This window comes from Epinephelus fuscoguttatus, linkage group LG8 (assembly GCF_011397635.1).
Source record: "Epinephelus fuscoguttatus linkage group LG8, E.fuscoguttatus.final_Chr_v1".
Lineage (NCBI taxonomy): Eukaryota > Metazoa > Chordata > Actinopteri > Perciformes > Serranidae > Epinephelus > Epinephelus fuscoguttatus.
Window position 1 is genome coordinate 20,688,702 of NC_064759.1, and position 19,922 is coordinate 20,708,623.

General features: G+C 40.2%; 1 protein-coding gene across 2 annotated transcripts in view; it reads right to left on the bottom strand.

Annotated features, from left to right (window-relative positions):
- Positions 1-19,922, bottom strand: part of LOC125892532 (mannosyl-oligosaccharide 1,2-alpha-mannosidase IA) — a 254,292-nt gene that overhangs the window by 135,416 nt on the left and 98,954 nt on the right. For both annotated transcript variants that reach the window (XM_049582507.1, XM_049582506.1), the window contains exon 2: positions 18,808-18,904. In XM_049582507.1, the coding sequence (XP_049438464.1) occupies positions 18,808-18,904 (97 nt within the window). The remainder of the gene's footprint in view (positions 1-18,807; positions 18,905-19,922) is intronic.

The following is a 19,922-nucleotide window of genomic DNA, read 5'->3' on the forward strand; positions in this document are numbered from 1 at the left end:
GAGCAATTTGGTCTGTATTGCCTGTATACTTTTCTGACATTTAAACCTCTACTTCTTCCTGATACTTGGCTCTTTGGCTGTTTTAACTGTGTAGTTTTCTAATGCAGGATGGGACTGTGTAGCTGAGAGAGAAGGCTCTGTGTGTACTGACTGTGTTCACATCTTCGCCATGCCCTTATCCTGTAAGATTATTTTGAGTTTATATCTTTCAACAATAATCTAAACTTCAAAAATAACAAGATACAGATCTATTGTAAACTCTTCAAAAACGCTTGTTCACACCCCTTAACTCAAGAACACCTTGCAACCTCCTGTGAGGCTTTGGCAACCCGTAATGGGGGTCAGGACCCCGAGGTCGGGAACCAGTGAGTTAGACGATGATGATCACCTGTGCTACAAGAAAGCTTAACCTCACATTAGACTCCTTTTTGTTAAAAGCTATGGTTTAAAGTAAGGTAAAAGTATCTGTACATAGAGCACAGTGTGAGACACTGTAATGTGTGAGTCAGAGGTGGTGAGCAGTTAAGGTGGCAGAGTTTAAAAGAACCTAAAGAAACAGCCCATCACACACACACACTGGATGCTTTAGTAAGGAAATGGATTTAAATGTGAGATGAATGGCTTTTAAAAGAGACACCAATAAACTATCAAAGTGTCAAATACTAAAGAGCCAATCAACACACCTTCGCACGCATTAATCGAATCACAAACAAACACAAAATGCACACTGTCCAGACATGATTAGAGAGGCTCCAGACTTTGAGCAGTACACACGTCAATCTAATTGCAGCAATCTAATTTGCCACTCTGGGAGAGCGTGGCGTGTCAGTGCAGCAGCCCTGTCTGATATGACAGCCTCTCAGATGAGATTACACACCGCACACAGTGTTATCGAACCCCTTGCCTCCTCCCTCTCCCAAATGCCTCTCTTGCATTGATCAACAGACACGCAGCACAGTAGGAGAGGGGGGATCACACATCTGATGCTCTGTCAACCCACAAAACCTGATTGGAGATGACAGCTAAAGCTAGAGGCTCTGATTAGGCAGTTGATAAAGACACACAGCCTTGGCGCTGCAGCAGCAATGCGACTCACCGTAAGGTCATTCAAGTTTAAAACTAAAAAGTATACAAATAGAAAAATAAATATCTTCTGTAATTAATAAAACCGTTTCTTGGATAAGAGGTCAGCAGGGTGAGGAATGCGTTCATTTCTGAGTCTCAGGTTTCAGGAGTACTCTTGATAGAAATCCACTTTGCAAGTTTAATCTCCGATTTCTTATACAGATGAAACGAGGCGGTGCTTCCCATTCTGTCCACCAGACGTTATCTCTACCTGAATGGACCTTTCTACCTCACTAGCTGCACACAGAAAAATGTGCAGCCCAACCAATTTAGGGAAGCTGTAATAACCTGTTGACAAAGAGCACCCGTCAGCTGGAGAAATTAAAGCGGCCATCTAAACAGAGCAGCCGCTTCGCATCATTTGTGCAGCCCTGCAGGCGTGCAAAGGTGAGGAAAGAACCTGGAGTTAGAAAGCTATGTGTGTGTGTGTGTGTGTGTGTGTGTGTGTGTGTGTGTGTGTGTACACATCTATTTGTTTATATGCGCGTGCTCTTTTGCGCATCACGTCTTGGAATGACTGGTCTGGAGGACATTACAGCTCTGTCTAATTTCTAACAGGCAGTAAAGAAATGTCTGTAGCTTCTGGCATTTGAAGGCTTATTAAAAAGAAAATTTTAATTAAGGAAAAGACATGAACTATTCCACTTTTTTAATCAATCTGTAGAAAGCCCATTTAGAGACCACTTGTCTGTAAACTGAATGGTACTCCTGCATGCTCACCTGCAATTTCACACTCAATTACAGCGCAAATGCAAACTTTCTCACAATATTTCCTCGAGGAATGCCAGTCAGGCAACCTGAAACACTTGTCCACATTACTTAGTATCAGTTCCTATTTCACTGCTTCACCCATTCCTCTGTTTATGTCAGTGTCACCCTCATGTGTTTCCAGGACGCCAGAGGCTGTTAGCAGCATTCACAAACCCCCCACCACCACCTCTGAAGTGTGGCCCAGACTGTTGGGCTCAGTGGGAAAGTTCTTCCAACCCTCGCGGCAGGATACACCAACAGAAGGAATTCATTTCACGCAATTTTACTTATTCATTCTGCCACCACCGTCCGCCTTCCCTCCACTCACTGCTCCGAGTCAAGAGTCACCACGGAGAACCTGAACCTCACCTGGCAGTGCTTTGCTATGGATACCCAGTAATGAGACAGGAGAAAAGCACTTCCCGCAGGCACAGATTGAGCGCGGGATGACAGAGAGAAACAGGGAGCTCATGTGCATGAGTTTAAGAGACACTACTGCAGAGGTCAACATGCTCTGCTGTTAAGTCTTTGCTACACTCCCAGAGCCAGTGCTAATGCTTCAAGGTACGGGCTCACCGCAGGAACAAAAACATTTCTGCTCTGTGTGTTGCTAACGTGTGAAGGAGCGAGACAACAGCAGGTCTGAGAGCTGCAGGAATCCAGACAGAGGATATTCTGAAATGTAAATACAACTGCATGTCTTCGTGGAGCACAAAAAGGAAATATCAGAAGAGCTACTGGCGAATGATAAATGAGCATGGAGACAAAAACTAAATGTTCCTTTACACCTGGCAGGCAGGGGTCTGAGGGGGTTTTAATCTGGGCGGCTGTCACTGAGAAGACTGTGGAAGTCTGATGAGTCACGCTGGACAGTTTCAAAGATGATGGATGAAAAGCGGGTGGATGTGTTAGCACTTCTAGGGCGGAGTTATTGCCAGACTTTTTTAGCTCGGTGAAATATTCAGGCTGAGAGTAGAGACTGCAACGAGGCAAAGCTAAAAAAAGTACTGTATATTAATAGTCCCTAAAATAAGTGAATGAAGCTAAATCTGCTCCCTTATACTGCCACCAGCTTAAGAGCTTGGCAGGAATTGCTTGTGATTAAAACTGCCAAACACTGATTACTACACACCAAACGGCATGTCTCAAGTTTCGAAGACGTCATCGTCAGAGTGACTCCAGCAATACGTCACTGGAGACTGATCAGTGATCATAGATTACATAAACACCAAACGGTACAAAACACCAAGATAAGACAACGTGAGGAGGTTTGGGGGGGGGGGGGGGCTTTATCCGGCTACAGCAAATTTGAACCTCGACCTTGTATCCATCAGCCAGCAATTGAATCGTTACAGTAGAACAGAGTACAATCCCTCATAATCCTCCTGCTTCGTCATACATTTTGCAACCAGTTTTTCATCATCTTGGCTTTAATCCCACTGCAGAGGCTTGATGATGCGCTCATACCCACTGAGGGGAACTTGTTCTAATCTGAGAAGGGAAGGACAGAAATTTGGTGGTGATGATAACGAAAGATGGCGTCACTTTGGTGTCCTGCCATCCCACGCTCTGCTGTAATGTGACTTTCTTCATCATGATAGTTTGGATTCAGAGGATGAAGAAGCAAATGACATCAATACCCCCCATACATAAGAACTCTGTACACATTAAATATCATGATCAGCAAAGAAAATTCCCACAGCAAATCCCGTGTGTACAATACAAAATTGAAAGTCACATGAATATGTCAAGGTCACGCACTCTTCTTCCTTGTTGATATAAAGATAATGCATGTCTCTGTGTTTTTCTCTGACCCGTTTATTTCTCCTGGCCTTGCATTCTACAGTGGCAATTTATCCCTATGAAGCCCCTCAAGATCTCAGCACAACCCATGCTTTTATAACCCTGTCACTAGCACAGCCTGCTATGAGTGAAGCACCAAGCCCAGTTTGGGTGTGCTGTGATCTCCAGGCAGGTGTCGCTGCCTCAGTGCCAGCAGATGCAGAGCTGTGCAAGCCAGGACCGTCATTACGTGCAGCGGGACAAAACCTGCTCTGACAGCAGGTTCGCCCCCAGAGTGCATTATCAGAGACTCGCTGTCAAGTTCCTCATCTGCCTGCACCTTAAATGCTCCAGCATGGACTCGCAGTTAGGGTGAAATATTTCCTCCCTTCTCCTCATCTCTAAGTTTCAAAGAGTTCATTGAGTGAACTCAATCAACTTTTCATAAGCTAAAGTAGATGAGAGGAGCGGGAAGTGGTCCTAGTTTTCTTGGAGTTTTTTCTTGAGTTATCCTCTTATATTCTAACATATGAATCCAAATCCTTGTTTATAATGTTCGCCAGTGCTTCAGTGATGCTTACAGTGTGGCCAATGACTCTGTGTGAGTAGAATTACCATGTAATGACTAAGCAGCAACCTCCAGGGCTGAAAAACAAAGCCAAGGACAATGTGCCCAAAACTGCAGTTCCTTTAATGGCCACTTGAGGCTGGCTCTAAAATTGGGTCAATCTCCATAGACTCCCATGTTAAAATGCCGAACTTTACAGCAGAAATATACATGTTTACAGCCTGGTACAAAAGACATTTTTGGTCTCTAGCTAATTTCAACATTCATGACAATTTTACTGGGGGTGATTTTCTTTTAATAACTCAACTATTTAGACATTATTAAGGCTTAAAGTTACGCATAATTAAGGGCGTGGCCACTTTAGTGACAGGCCGTCTGCCGATAGTGTCCTCAGGCTCTCAGTCAGACCCATCCCTTGCTCCATCAAGGCTCCACCCACTCATTTAAATACATTCATTTCAAGCTCCAAAAAACCCCACAATGGTGACGGCCAAAATGCTGAACTCCAGGCTTTAAACAGAAAATCCCGCACACTGCTCTTGCTCAGCTTCACAATTTATTAGTAATGCTGATGTTTCAGTCCTTCAGGACCTTCATCAAGAGAGTTCCTTTTGACACACTCTTGATGAAGGTCCAAGAGGAGCAAAACGTTCGAGTTACTAATATATTGTGAAGCTGAGTAAGCGCTGTGTGCGGGATTTTTCTGTTCAAAGACTGAAGTAATATTTTTCAACGCACCTGCATCTGAGACATGGATGTGCGAAAACGTTCCTCAAACAAACTCGAGGTTTTAAAATGGGAGTACACAGACCAATAGGTGAAGTCATGGTGGCTACAACCTTTTTTTTTTTTTGTCTAAGGTAACAACTAGTGGAATCAGTGCTAACATTAGTAAAATAAGTTACCTAGATTTCATATTCTGAGTGAGGGAAAAAGCACAATCTATCCTCCTGAATGTCAAGAAAAAGGGAAAATGTGCCTTGTTTCTTTTTCTGTCCATACATTATAAAGATCCTCAATTAGTAGTGTACCAAGTCTCCTGGCAACACAGCTGTCAGTCAACTGATGCCATGGGAAACGCTTTCCCAGAGGGCCAAAGCTTAGAAGCCGCTCCCACAAATATGTCCACCAACAACTTTTTCATCTTGAATACAAAGTATGCACAACATCTGCAGCTTTATTATAGCCTACAAAGTCAGTGAGGAGAAATCTGTGGGGTCTGAGATTCACTAAAACGAGATGTAGTGTATGGGTGGATGACTGTGGATTAATGTGTTTTGGTTGTGATGCCTTGTACGCCTTCATTATCTACTATGTAGCACAGCAGATTACAAAGAGCAAACTCACCTTGCACTACTGAATAAACAGGGTAATGTACACATTGTTTCCCTGTGCACTAGACCCCGACCAATACATCAGCGGGCCAATATTATCAGCTGATATCAGGTTATCACAGATACATTGCCATAGGCGTGGATGCTGGCAGAGCGGTAAACTGCAGCAATAAATGTTCCATTGTTTTCCAACATCTTCACTCAGATATGCTGTAATCAAAAAATGTTTCTTGATGTCATGCATTTATGTAAAAATAAAGAATCAGTGCTGATATATTGTTTTCCAATTTTTATTATTCTTAAATTATGATGAAAAATTTATCTCAAAAACCCAGCATCAGTCGAGCTCCACTGTGCAGATCCTCACATATCTTAATGACGCTTTGGTATTTATAAATCACTTCCCATCCCCCCCACTGCTGCTCTATATCACCATGATGATAAAAAATGTTTTACGTCCTACAATTATGATGATATGTGACGTGTCCAGCCGGCAGTATCAGTTTGAGGCCTTATTGGTTCCAGAACAAATAGTCAATATTGAACGGAGGGTTGGGATGTGCTCTCTGGAGAGGAGGGAGGGACCAGATCCTGATTTGTCACCTGGCTGTGGTCGCTATGGAGACAGATGATTTCTACTGCACCATGATGGAACCCATGGGACATAGAAATGGATGGAGTAGAAATGGAAAGTGGGTGGATGGTGACAACCCTTCACTCTGCATCTGACTCTAATGTGACAGGCGGTGATACTGTAGGTGCCATTTGTGTGGCCCTTCATTTAACCCCTAATGACGGAGGAAGTTGCCGCTCCTTCCTGTGTTCTCTCTAACCTTCACATTGCCCCCCCTTCAGGACCAGGACTAAGGCCTCATTGGGAGGTAAATGCGAAGGAGAGAAAAAGCTGTCTGCTCTGCCTAATATGTGGGAATGAAAGAAAGCAGGCAATTCTTTTGATAACACAGAGAGGAGTTTGCAAATGAACAGGGGTGCTCAAGGCTGAGGCTCACTCATATGTGCACATAATATCCATATGTGTTTGTATGCATACATGTTTATGCATATCCAAGTCCCTTATGTGCCCCCCCCCCCCCCCCCCGAACAGCAGCATCTCTGCAAATGTGCTGCCTCAGCAGATATCTTCAGATATCTCTGGCACTGCTTTGTTTGCTGTACAAGATCATAATAATAATGATGTGTGACAGTGAAAATTGCCGAAAATCCCTCAGCACTTTGAGGGGCTCCAAGGATCCTGAAGACCCTCAATTGCTCTATAAAACATTTATTTTGCCTTTCAATTGCATCTCCACCCAGAGACGACTAAATAATAAATACCTGAAGCTTCATCATTTGGGCCATCAATCCGAGCTAAATCAAGTTTCCAAACCCTCTCCACCCGCCTGCTCTGTTCTCCATCGTGTAAGAGCGCCTGGCAGGGCTTTACATCATCTGAAGAGCCCTCGGGATTTTCTAATAAACGCTACTGGTTTTAAATGGTCCCCGGGCATGCCATGAGAGAAAAGGTGATGAGTTCACCCTATGTCACTAGAAGTAGCTCATTTAGCATTCTAGGACAACTCTCAGCAAAGAGCGGTGACCTTATGCTCTTTAATTGCACCTCTTGGGATGGAGAGGGGAGAGGAAAAAAACAAGGGCAAATCGTGAGGATGGAACAAAATGGAAAAAGAAAGAATAATATAATCCGAAGATAAAGGCGGAAAAAAAAATAGAAAACCATTTTTCCATGCTTAGAAAGAAGTCTTTACTTTTTCATTTGTTGTAGCGGGGCAAAGAGCCGGATAGCAATTGTGAATAGCAGCATGTGGCCAATCCCCTTAACAGCCATAGGACATCTATTGTTGATGAAAAATCTCTGGAGTGAGGGAGGGGCAGCTGTGACACCTAATGTTATGCCCACTCTCTCTCTTGTTTCTTTTTTGTTTTTTTCCAGCACAATCACAAGCCTTGTCCCCAGCATCTGTTGGATTGTGGTTTTGGCTTGGCATTTAATGTGCCGTGTGCTTCAGTTACTGACCCACATATGCAGGCACGAGGGTAATGACGTCGTTCACAGAGGCATGAACATCTCTTTAATCCTGCATTTAGGCTCTGGGACTGGTTGGCTTTTTCACTCCATAGCGAGGGGAGAAAGTGATATAGTACATGAGAGCTCTAATAAGAATGGAAAATTAGTTTGTCGCGTCAAAGGATGGACAAAAGGGAAGTGTAAAGAAGGGGTAATGGGTGTAAGATTCCTGAAAGCTCTAACTATATCTGAAATAGTAAAGATGATACTGAGTTCTAATCCTTTTCTTAATGATCATGGCGCTACAAAGCATGTGACTGACCGAAAGTGCTAATGCAAACCTAAAGCTGGGTATCACAAGAACCAAAATCAACTTTCAATCAGCTCATGGTGCTTTTAGTCATTGTGGTCCTACTCCCTGGAATTCTCTGCCACATGAACTAAAGTCTGCTACATCAGTGTTCTCCTTTGAAAGCAAACTAAAAATGTAACTAATTCGCAAGCTTTTAATATATTTTTTATTTGTTTTAAGTACTAGTATTATTACTTAATATCTCCCCTTTTTTAAGAATAATGATAGAAATAATACCCTCTTATTTTGGTTGTTTTTATCATGTCCTGCTTGTTTTTATATATGCAACACTTTATCTTCTATATTTTATTGTCATGCAAGATGTATCTTGAGCACTTTGAGTTTACGACTGTCGTATGAAATGTGCTATATAAATAAAATTGACTTGACTGGTATGTTAAATATGAAGCTACAGCCAACCAACAGTTAGCTCTGATTAGCACCGAGACTGCAAAACAAGGAAATAGGTAGCTTAGCTCAGTCTAAAGTTAAAAAAAAAAAAAGTCTAACAGCACAAATAAAGCTCACTAATTAACATCTTATATCTCATTTGTACATAGGGCTGAGCATATATTGATATTGTATCGATATCATGATATGAGATTAGATATTGTCATTGATTTTGTATAAGTGTTTTCCTGTTTTTAGAGGCTGCATTACAGTAAAAAATTAATTTAATTTAATTTTCTGAACTTACCGGACTGTTCTAGCTGTTCTATTATTTGCCTTTACCTACTTGGTCATTATATCCACATTACTAAGAATGAACAATAATCTCTCAATCTCATTGTGTAAATATTCTGTGAAATTGTAGATTGTCAACCCTACAATATTGTGATAATTGATTTTTTTTTCTGACAAGTTTTGGTGTTATAGGATAAAAACTGGCAGAGGCTGTGGTAGTCACGATGCCTAGCCAAGAAATTAACGGGCATATAACCCTTGTAAAAACAAAATTTGACACTTTGGTTTTGTATAAATTAAATAAAAGAGATAGAAAGTTGATTAGTGAGTTTTAAATGTTGTTACTTTCAGGGCCAGGCTACTGTTTCCCCTTTTTCAAGTCTTTATGCTACACTAAGCTAACAGTGTAGCTATAGCTTTGCACTTACTGAGCAGACATGAAAGTAGTATCAATCTTCTCGTCTAACTATTGGAAATAAAGTTAATTTCCCAACAGTCTATTCTTTCAAGGTAACAAAATGAGCAATATTATTAATTCTAAAATCCATAAAATCATTAGTTTCTGCTGTAACAGAACCAAAGCCAAAAAGCCAACGTGGTGTCTGTGGTGTTTTTATCACAAACAGAACCCTAAAGGAACACTGGCCAACATTTCACCTTGTTTTACTTGAGGGGGATGATGGGAAAGAAAGGGTTTGAACTCAGGGTTTGTAACTGTGTGTGAGGAGTTGTGTGTTTTTGTGCTCCCCTTTCTGAAAGCCTCATGTCTACCCCTCTACTTTACAAGAGGCTGGTACAGGAGGCCAATTAATCTCCCTCCCACATCTTTGTTATAGCCAAATGGGAATAGAAAACACGTCTTAGGTTTCAAGGACGCTTGATGGGTAAGACTGAGTTGACTTAAGAGACCCATTCTCGAGCTTTTCCCAGACTGGCAACAAAGGGAGAAGAAGAATAACGCATCCAGGAGACTGTCCAAGAGCCACAGAACATCCTCCTTCACAATACAGCTCTCCTGAATCGCCTTTCTTTTCAGATCACAGAAAACAGCTTCGCTTACGGGGCTCTGGTGATAAAAGATTAATAACATAAACAATCTGTCCAACCTAATTTGCTTCCAGTTATATGGTGGTGCATGGTAAGCTTCAAAAGGGATACACAAATAAGCTGTAGAATAAATACACAAACAAGTCTTACAAACTTCTAACGGTGATCCTCCAGCTACAACATAGCTTAGTTAAAGGAAGGTATTCAATTAAATTAAAAGGAAGACAGCTCATCCGCACAATTAACTGACTGGTGTACTAAACATTCACAACAAAGAGATCAAAACCCCCAAACAGATGAGTTTTTGACTGGCTTCGCTTATGCTTGTTTGGTGGGCCTGAAGAGGTGGTTTTAATATCAGGATGAGCATCTTCTCTTGGTGAATAGTGAGTGTGTGGTACTTCTTCGTACCATATATTACCTCCTAAGATAATGCCCCGCCTGTGTTTAACATCATCATTCAAATTCAAGGCTGACGGCTCCATTTGGTCTTGCTCCGAGATAAGCTAGAAATATAGAACCATCACTACTGACACTTTTAGTTAATGCTCTCCACCATAAAAGTAGGGCATGAGCGCTCTGGGAGCCAAACATTGAAAATAATTCACTGCACTGAGGGCTTTGGCTTGCAAGTCTTGCACAGTTAACAAGTGTCCCAAAATGACTTTGCATCACTTTCTCAGACTCTTTTAAATCTGTTCATATCAACACATATGGGAGCTAAGTCTCTCCCAATAGCCTGGAGCCTTAATATCTCCTCTCCCTTTGCTCCAAGCTATCTGACTTTTCCCCCACAGAGTGCCTCTCCTCTTCCTGCTGTACATCACTGCTTATCACCTGTCTCCTTATGAAATGATCCAGGATGGCAGAAGCCCACCTTTGTTGATCTCACTGACAGGGAACTTTTCAGGAGATGAACAAAAAAAAAAGGAAAAAAAGAAAAGCAGGAGGAATCAACCAAAGCAGTAGATGACAGGTTGAAACAAAAACAGCAAAAGAGAAGGTACTGAGGTGCTAGCGAGCTGGTTACTAGTACAGTAAGTGCTGTAGCTATCAGATGTAATGAGAGAAGCTAGTGAAAACAGGAACACCCTCCAGATTTACACTCGTCAACTTTTCTGTAGTCTTGTGTAGCCAGATTTATCTCAACAGCACTGCATCAGCACTAGGGAAGGTCTGGAGGCACCCTTTAAAATTCTACTTTTTGTATTTCTTTTCAGCAATCACAATCATTTTGGGTGGCGGTAAGCCCAGGATGCAGTGACAGTGCTCCTGCAAAGTAGTGTCAGGGGTGAAATTGTTTTGGTGGTCCATTTGTACATCGGGAGGCGAGCACTGTCAATTAAATGGCCCCGCAAACAAAACAGATGTGGCAACTGAGTGATTCAAGCTTTAGTGATAGAAGACAAACATAATTTGATAATCCAGTGCCCCAGAGGTAGGGCTTGACTCTACTTTCGCTCTGGAGGCGCTCACTGGACCCATTAACAGATTGGAACAGATTGGTACACAGGTGAGGCCGATTTCACCAGGGCATGCTGCTGCTTAAAAAGATATGGCAAATCAACTCCGACTGGACGTGTCCAAAAATGGATCAACATTGGGAATGAGAGTCCTGTCTGAGTCTGTCTTTTTAATCATTCCCCTTGGCTTTACACAGAGATTTATAATCGGTTTCATCTCATTGTTTAGCTACACAATCTTAATGTTTTACATTGCTCTTGTGGTGGTTTTTGGTTTAAAACCTTTAAAAACCAAACTACCTCACCCAGTTAAATAATAGCTTTGAACATAGTTGAGCATTTAGCAGCTTAAGAGAAAGATATTTCCTGCCAGAGGTGGAGGAGACCAAAGAGAGAGCTAAAAGTGAGTGAACAATGGCCATCAGGTATCCAGAAACACAGCTCCGAATGAATGATTATGTTACTTCGTAGCTGCTGGGTGTGTAAATATGCAGCTGTTGGCCAACTAGTTTGCCATATCTTCTTAGAAAGTGATAACATTATGTTGCCAGTTTTTTTCCTCTGCCCCCAAGCGGCCAAAAATCATTTACTGCAGGTTTAAAGAATGTAATTCAAAACCTACCACGGCTACATTTTGACCCCTAAAGTTGCAGTGATTCGACAAAACCATTTCAGCTTTAATACCAGTAAGCACCGTCTGCTCAGAGATTTATCATTGCTGAAAGTCAATAGCAGCACGCAAGGCATCCTGCAGATCATCCAATTGACCTTCTTCAGTGATTTGTGTCAGTCACAGTGGGAACTGCTGATAATATCAGCACCAAATATTGGAGCTAATCCTTAAAGTTATTATTACATGTAAATATGAAATAGTAAATACTGAACTATGCAAAGACAATATCTTTCTGGGTCACAGATAATTTCACCTCTGAGCTTAAGCAGGAATATATTAATAGAAAGTTATAATGGAAAACAAAACCCTGCATAAACCCAAAAAATTAAACTAATTCCCAAAACAGTGTTTTGTAAACAGTGACAAATGCATGTTTTTGTGTATGCTTCAAAAGAAGATCAGCTTTTAAAACAGAGGTCAGTATGTCATCAATAAATAAAATTGAGTCCTACCATTCTACTCTCTAAAATAACAGCATTCAACCTCTTTCACATCATGCAGTGCTTCCGAGAATACTGAGAATACATATTACTATATGGGGAGAGAGAGTTGTTCATCTGTAGCACTGAGTTCATGTATTTCAGTCATATTTTACCAACACTAATGACGATATCTGAAGCTAGAGATTAAGTAAGCGCAACAAATGTCATCTAATGAAATCAAAGCACAACAGGACATGTGGTGGAACTACTGGATGATCTTTGAAATTTATCCAATCAGCACCCCAATAATTCATCTGTGAAACACATATATAAGGTTTTCTAGTGCAAAAATGTAACACTAATTATAAAATATGTTAACATAATGCTTACCAATCTAAAATAAGTTTTGTTCTTGAGGAAAAAAAGAACATGAATGTGCATATTTTAACTTTTCCATGAATTTCTATTCCTCACTGTAGGAGAACTTGGCACAATCTTGCGTAGCAGGAGGCAGAATTGCTGGAAGTACTGTAAATAGCCCAGTTTTCTCTTTCTAATTGCCCTGAGCTTCATGAAACTTTTAATAAGCTCTAAAGACATACTGTATTTTAAATGACAAAAGGGAAACGGGAGAGAAAGTCTATCAGAACCAACTTTGGTTGGGAGGAAAGAATAAAGAGAGAGCTGCTTTCAGCCTTGAGGGTCATGACAAAGGAAAGAAGAGAGGGATTACAGTAAAAATAGAAAGAAATGGGAGGTTGAGAGGAAGATTATAGTAAAGTGAAAGCGTGCCAGAGAAGGAGTGAGCGAGGTATAGCAGCAGCAGCAGCGAAAAACGTCTCTCTGTGTGGCTCTCTGTGGTTTGTGTTGTGCTTCTTTGAGTGTAGAGTAGACGGGATGTTCTGGTGACTCGCAGCATATTGACAAGCTTCTGACGCAAACGCTAACTGTAGATCCAATCTTGCCGCATTTCTGTTTACTCTGGGGATTAAATTAAAGAACACAGCATCCAATTTCATACCTGGCTTCCTGCACCACCCTTCACAAGGTGACATTTATTCGCTAGCATGATGCCCTTCCTCTCCTCCTTCCCTTTTGACTCATAGATAATACAGTGTTGCAAACCAGAATGGTCGGCAGCTGAAAATGATGCCAGCTTTACACGTAATAGAAATATATTTGCTTATGGGATTACTATGAAGGCGACCCCTCCCCCCACACACACTTAGAGACTGGATTGTTTCTTCACTGCCAGAGACAAATTGCTGCTTTTATTGTTTGCATTCTCAGCTGGATCTACATTAAAGGTACACTGCTTAGCTGGGCATGGATAAATATGGCAATTAGCTGTAAGACACTAAGGACCGCACTGCTCATTATGATGAAACCTTTGACCCCAACAGCTGAGTGACTCAAAAATGTGGCTTTAATGCATGGTTTTAAAAAAAAATACACTTTTTGAGTCAAATTGATGCCTAATACACATGCATGCACACATTAAAAAGCTACAGAATATATATATCTGGGGTCAGAAAAAAGCAAGGCAACAATTTTAATTTGGGATATTGTGCTGGAAAGCTTACTGTAGATCCTCCCGAGGAGAGAATGAGGGTTAAGCAACTTTTTTTTGTATTTACAGTTAGGGCTGCAACTAACAATTGTTTTCATTATCAACTAATTTGCCAATTCTTTTCATGATTACTCGTTTTGTCAATTAAATGTCCAAAAAAAGGTGCAAAAATACTCATCACAATCTCTGAAAACCCAAACTAACCTCAAAAATTTGTTTCTCTTGTCCAACGAACAGTCCAAAACCCAAAGACTCCATATTTGCTATCATAAATGGTAAAGAAAATCAGCTAGTTTTCATATTTAAGAAGCTGGAACCAGCAAATGTTTGACATTTTTATCAAGATAAATGGCCTTTTTTTATGTCAACTAATTGTTGCAGCTCAGTTTACAATGGGACAAATAATTTCCTCTAATGTGAAAGGCTGTTAACACTGCTGATCCCAGAGACTTAATGCACCAGTGTGTATTTGACTGCATGTTTCAGCTGTCGTCACCCAATTTGTTCAAACTCCTGATGCCACATAGTCATTCTCACTCTCACACACACATTGCCTGATATAAAATGTGTGTGTGTTTGAGCCACTGCCTCTAACTGATAACACAGAGTAACTATATTCATGGTGTCTACAGGTATCAGACACTTAAATTTAATGCTTTTTTTTAAGACCTTTTAAGATAACTTTTAACAAAATTTAAGACTGATTTTGAACAAATAATCTTTTTCTTATTAAAACATTGCAGTTAAGTATAAAGGCAAGTAGTGTGTAATCCTGTGCTAAGGTAAAATTTATGTAGGAATATGGTTATTAGATTAATCTACATTTTACAAACATGTAAGTGCAAGTATACAAAGTTAAGTATTAGGTTTAGTGGTGGTTTTAAGGATTTGTAACATCAGAAATGTGGACTTTCACACAGAAGAGCTTGTCTCATTTTGAATAAAATAAATTAAATTGAGGATAAATCAAATTAAATAAAATGTCTGTGAAAATTAAGACCACACAAATACAAATTTAAGATTTATTGACTTTAAGGACTAATATTTATAAAATTTTAAGGCTTTTTAGGACCTGCAGACATCACATATATACTGCCCAAAGTGGGAGACAGTTCATGTAAATGAGTGGCTGCAAGAAAAAGCCAAATATTTAGCAAGACAAAGAGACTTAAGATGTTTTCCTCAGAAGCCTGTGCACGCTAAAAGCAGGTTTCTATGGAGACACCACGTGGAGCATCTCCATGGTTTCTCTGTGATTGCTCAGCTTTGGCTGTTTGTGTTTTCTCCTACAACTTTCCGATGCCTGTGGAGATTGTTGATATTGGAGGCAACATAAAACAAGTTGAAGAAAGGCTCAGTAATCTTCCCCTTTTCGGGAACACACATCACGCAAAGCCTTCCCAACATTCCTACATCACATCTTTCTATGATCACTCACAATGCAGCCATCTAGCTGTGAAAACAAGCACCGACAGGATGCTGATGTTGCTCCGTTTACACAGGATCTGTAAGTAATATATAGTGATTGGTGGCTAATGTGCGCACCATCACAATTTAATAAGTTGACATCAAGGCTCATTGCTGTGAGTCTGTTTGGAGTCAACTTTCTGCCCTCCAGCAGTCACATATTGCTTAATGCAGCTTTAACACAAACAAATCACAGCAGCCGACTCTCTCTTCGGCTCTATCATTGCTCAAGTTTTATTATTGACAACAGTACAGTTCATTAGCTTTCAATGTCCTTGGCTGTTACTCCTCCCTAATGACATGTTACATCACAAGCAGTGTTAGAAGAAGATGCCTTGATCACTCATTTTCAAGGGGAATTATTATGCTTTTCCTTGTTTTCTGTCATATATATATTGCTACACTGCTTTATGTTCAGTGCTTCATATTAAACGTGGCCAGAGTTTAAAATAATGAGGTAAACGTCTGTAAAATGAATCCCTGTGACCAAAAACCTCGTGCTTCAGGCTGTTCTGAATTCTCAGTTTTTTTCTACATTTGGGACAAGCTGACATTTACTAGTGAAAGATTTCTTTATATGGTCATCTGCTACAGACACATTACTGGAAGCATTTACATTACATACACTGCTACATGTAGCTACATGCTAATGTTGGGGAAACATGTAATCTTGATTGCCAGTGTTGTTCATTTGTCCCAATTTCTGATCATACTCCCACTGTAACATGTCTGGTTGCGAAACATTTTGATTGGAGGCTGTTATTTTATTTTATTCACAACAGAACATGCCCCTATAATCTGATACAGTCATTCCACAGCAGCAATGACGGTGCAGAGATCACAGACGTTTGAAGAGAACTGGATACAGCATTGGAGGCAGGGCCCTATTCATTCCAGTAAAGGTTGCTCATTAAGTTGTGACGAATGAAGTCAAAAAAGCTCATCTTCTGGGAATAAAATTACCTTCATCTTCCACATTCATGCACCCCCGGAGCAAATGCACTTGCGCATTAGCATTTCCTTTAATTAATTTGACAAGAGAGATGAAGTAAACTGTGGGAAAGATCAAGTGTCAATTGTTATTACTCAAAACAAAGCTATGGAGTCTGTTTTATGTGGACACAAAACCATCTTCTGCCACTTGAATAGTAAGATGTGTTTTTGATATTTATGTTTCTTTGGGCACTTGCCTTCATCGGCACTGAATGCTTCGCAGTCGCTTTGACATCACCACCATCAAGTCTTAATCCTCTAATTAAGACTCTTTAACAGCTAAGCTCAAAACCTCACTTACTCTTGTGAAAAATGAAAACAATAAAAAATAATTATACAAAAAAAACCTCACTTACTTTTGTTGGCATATCTACAAGGTTTTTATCATTATATTCTTTGTATGTCTACCAGATCATCAGGTGTGAGTTAACAAATTCACTTACAAATTCTGTTTATCACAAAAACACACTTTGTGTTCTTGTTGAACGCAACTTACTCGTTGAGAGGAGCCATCTCTTGAACAGCTGCTTTAACTTTTAGAGAAGCTGCTCTTAACTTTGGGTGAAATCAAGGTGTGTATGATTTTATGTTTTTGGCAGATTTCATCAGAAAATAAATTGGTATTGGCTGCTTTGAAATACAGCACCTATCACATGATTTAAGGACAGTGCTTCAAAAGGATTCGGCTTAACTATGAACTTGGCAATCTCAAGGGAATGAGAGCAGCCAAGAGATCACAAACTGTATTTTCAAGAGAGCTTGCATCATCGCCCTCATAATCCCAAGTCCCTACAGATGTGATGTAGGGAGACCTCAGGTATGGAAGACAGTACCTGTCCTAGTCTTATTAAGAGCTGATCCGCCTTTTATTAAAGGCTTCTTTATGGGATTTCTCTCTGGCTCGGCAGTGAACTGACTGATATGCTCCACTGCAGAGGACCTGAAGACCCCTCCGGATCTGGCTCCAATTAGAGGCTGCTGGAGACTGAGACACCCCTGGCAGGTTGTGAGGCTTCCCGTGCTGAGTTAAAGGTAAGGAAGATCCGGTGACAAAAGCTCACTGAGGCGCAAACAGGAGCCTGTTACCTTTCAGCTGCCAACAGCTACAGAATAGAAGATTGTACTGAAATGCATTCATTATGATTTCTGTTTCTGATTACAAAAGAAAAATCCACAGTTTGTTTCAGCTTTATATCTTACTGCATTTTGACTGCAAGGTAAATGCTTGTTTTCAGTCTTGATTGATGAAAAAAAACCAATTCAAACAAAATCAAGGTTGTAGTGCAATAAAATACAATATTACAATGAACTTCAATTAAATATTCACAGTTGAATGGTAAGTTCAGTATTTTTTATGTCCCATTTTAAAGAGTAAGATCCTTTTTGTTTAACCAGAACAGCCCTAAAGATGCTATCGTCAAACTTACAACTCAGTTTAAATAAATAGTAAATTTATCATCATTTATCACCCTTAATTCACTCAGTTAGACGTGAAAATGTACTGGCCCTATACACACTTAAATTACTGTTTATTAAAATGGTGTCTGGTGGGTTTGGTGATGGCAATTTATGCGCTGTTTCTAGTAAAACCAAAAGGATCTTACTCGTTAACAAAAAGGTCGACCTCGGAAGAGATCTTTTCCAGAAGTTTTCAGACACCTGAAATAACAATCTAAAACTGTCAGTTTCAAAAACACACACTTTTATTGGACATAAATTGGCAGTGCACAATTGACCATTAACGTTGCTGCTGTCTGCAGCTGTCTCCCTCAATACTGGACTGGTTTGAAAAATTGTTGTTCCTATTAGTTACTTAGACACAAAAACCTGGGAAACAGGGTTCAGATTGAAAAATACCTAACTTTAAGTATTTATAAATTCAACGACTATTATAAAAGATCAGAAAATACTGGAAAAATAACTAATGCATGCCCCAGAGCGCAAGGTGATCTCTTTAAATGTTTCTGTCTAATCCAGACACTAACCAGAAAACACAAACAAATTAAAAATCCTCACATTTGAGAAGCTACAACCAAGGAACTTCAGGGATTTTTTCCTCAATAAATGGCTTAAACAATTACTCAGTATCAAATATTGTTATATGCAGTTTGCCAACACTGCCAAATGGGGCAAAACAGCCTCCATGTTAAAGCACAGCACAGAGAGGAAGACACAGATATTTTTAATTATTTAGAGAAAATATAAATAACCTGTCTGCAGGTAATACAACATGCAGCTCTCCACCTTAGAGTCCACCACAGTGACTCCTTCTTGCTCCTATCTAAATGAAAACATCATCTTTCAGCAGAACCAAGCCAAATGTCGAATTAGAAAGCTGTGAATTCTACTTATATTCAATACAAAACGTTCATTTCAAATTCATGTTGCAGCAACTTGTTACAATTCTTCTATGTAACAGAAGAAAAATAACCCCCTGTTTAGTTTTGGCCTATCTTTTCCTAATTTTGTGCATAAAACCTTTCCAGTAAAAGAGGCCAACAGGTCTTAATTGTTCTGGCCTTTAAGTCTTGAGCAAAACGCTGACACTCACCGAACATGTTGCCAATATGCCCGTTCCTCGTCAAAGGCCGCAGCTCATTCTTGCCCCAGGCGTAGCGCTTGTAGTTGTCCCAGGCAAACTTCATCATCTGCAACACAAACAGAGGGCAGACATACCGGTCACCAGACTGATAGCAAAGAGACACACCTCTAGACCCAGACGTAATTAAACCAGTATAGCTCAAAGGCAAAGGGAATGATAGCTTGTTGATCAGACAGGATTAAGGACAAGCTTGCAATTAACACACATAAACCGCCCCACTAAACAATAAGATTGACATCGCCCCTGCAGCTACTCCTCTTAAATTAAAGATTGAATGATGTCAGTAGATAAAAAGCAGGTTTAACAGATAAGAACGCATCTTGGAGAAGAAAGTACTTTTGACATTGATGCTCTGCACTCCTCCCCAACTGCTACTAAAAAAAAAAAAGTGATCTGTACGTGATTTGATGTGATGTGAAGAAGGAAACTGTCTTTGATGGAGTAAAAGAGAAAAAGCAAGACAGGGAGGTGAGAGATGAAGACAAACAGTGTTATAATTTCAGCTGAAAAGCCCAAAGCTGAGTGATGTATCTTTGCCTGAAGCGACAAGAGTTACAATTAGCTGAGAAATATGTAAGAGGAAAGTTGGTTTATATTAATCAAACAAATTCAAACAAAAAGAAAACATAAAAACAAGCATGTCAATATGTTCACAATGACAATGCCAGACAGTGCAGAACACACACAGCCGCTGGATCACAAAAACAAATTGAAGGCAAAAGTCAGACAAAAATTTGCACACTATACTGATAGCTCCAAACTAATTCAATTTTATCGCATGGAGCAACAATTCAGTCTATTGGAGATGTTTGTCAGGCATTCCCACAAAGATATCACAAAGAAGATTTAACAAGGACAAAACTATCAGCCTTGTATATCACAGGTGTAATGTTTATTATATTCAGCACTGAAGTTTAGCTCGTAAGCATGGAACTAGGGATGTTTTCAAATAACTTATTTCTCTGATGTTTAAAGCTGCAGTAGGTAGAAAGCCTGAAAACGGTTGATTTTTGAGTCTCATCTGAGTTAGGTTTCGTTCGTCTCTGCCCTGAGCCCCTCCTACC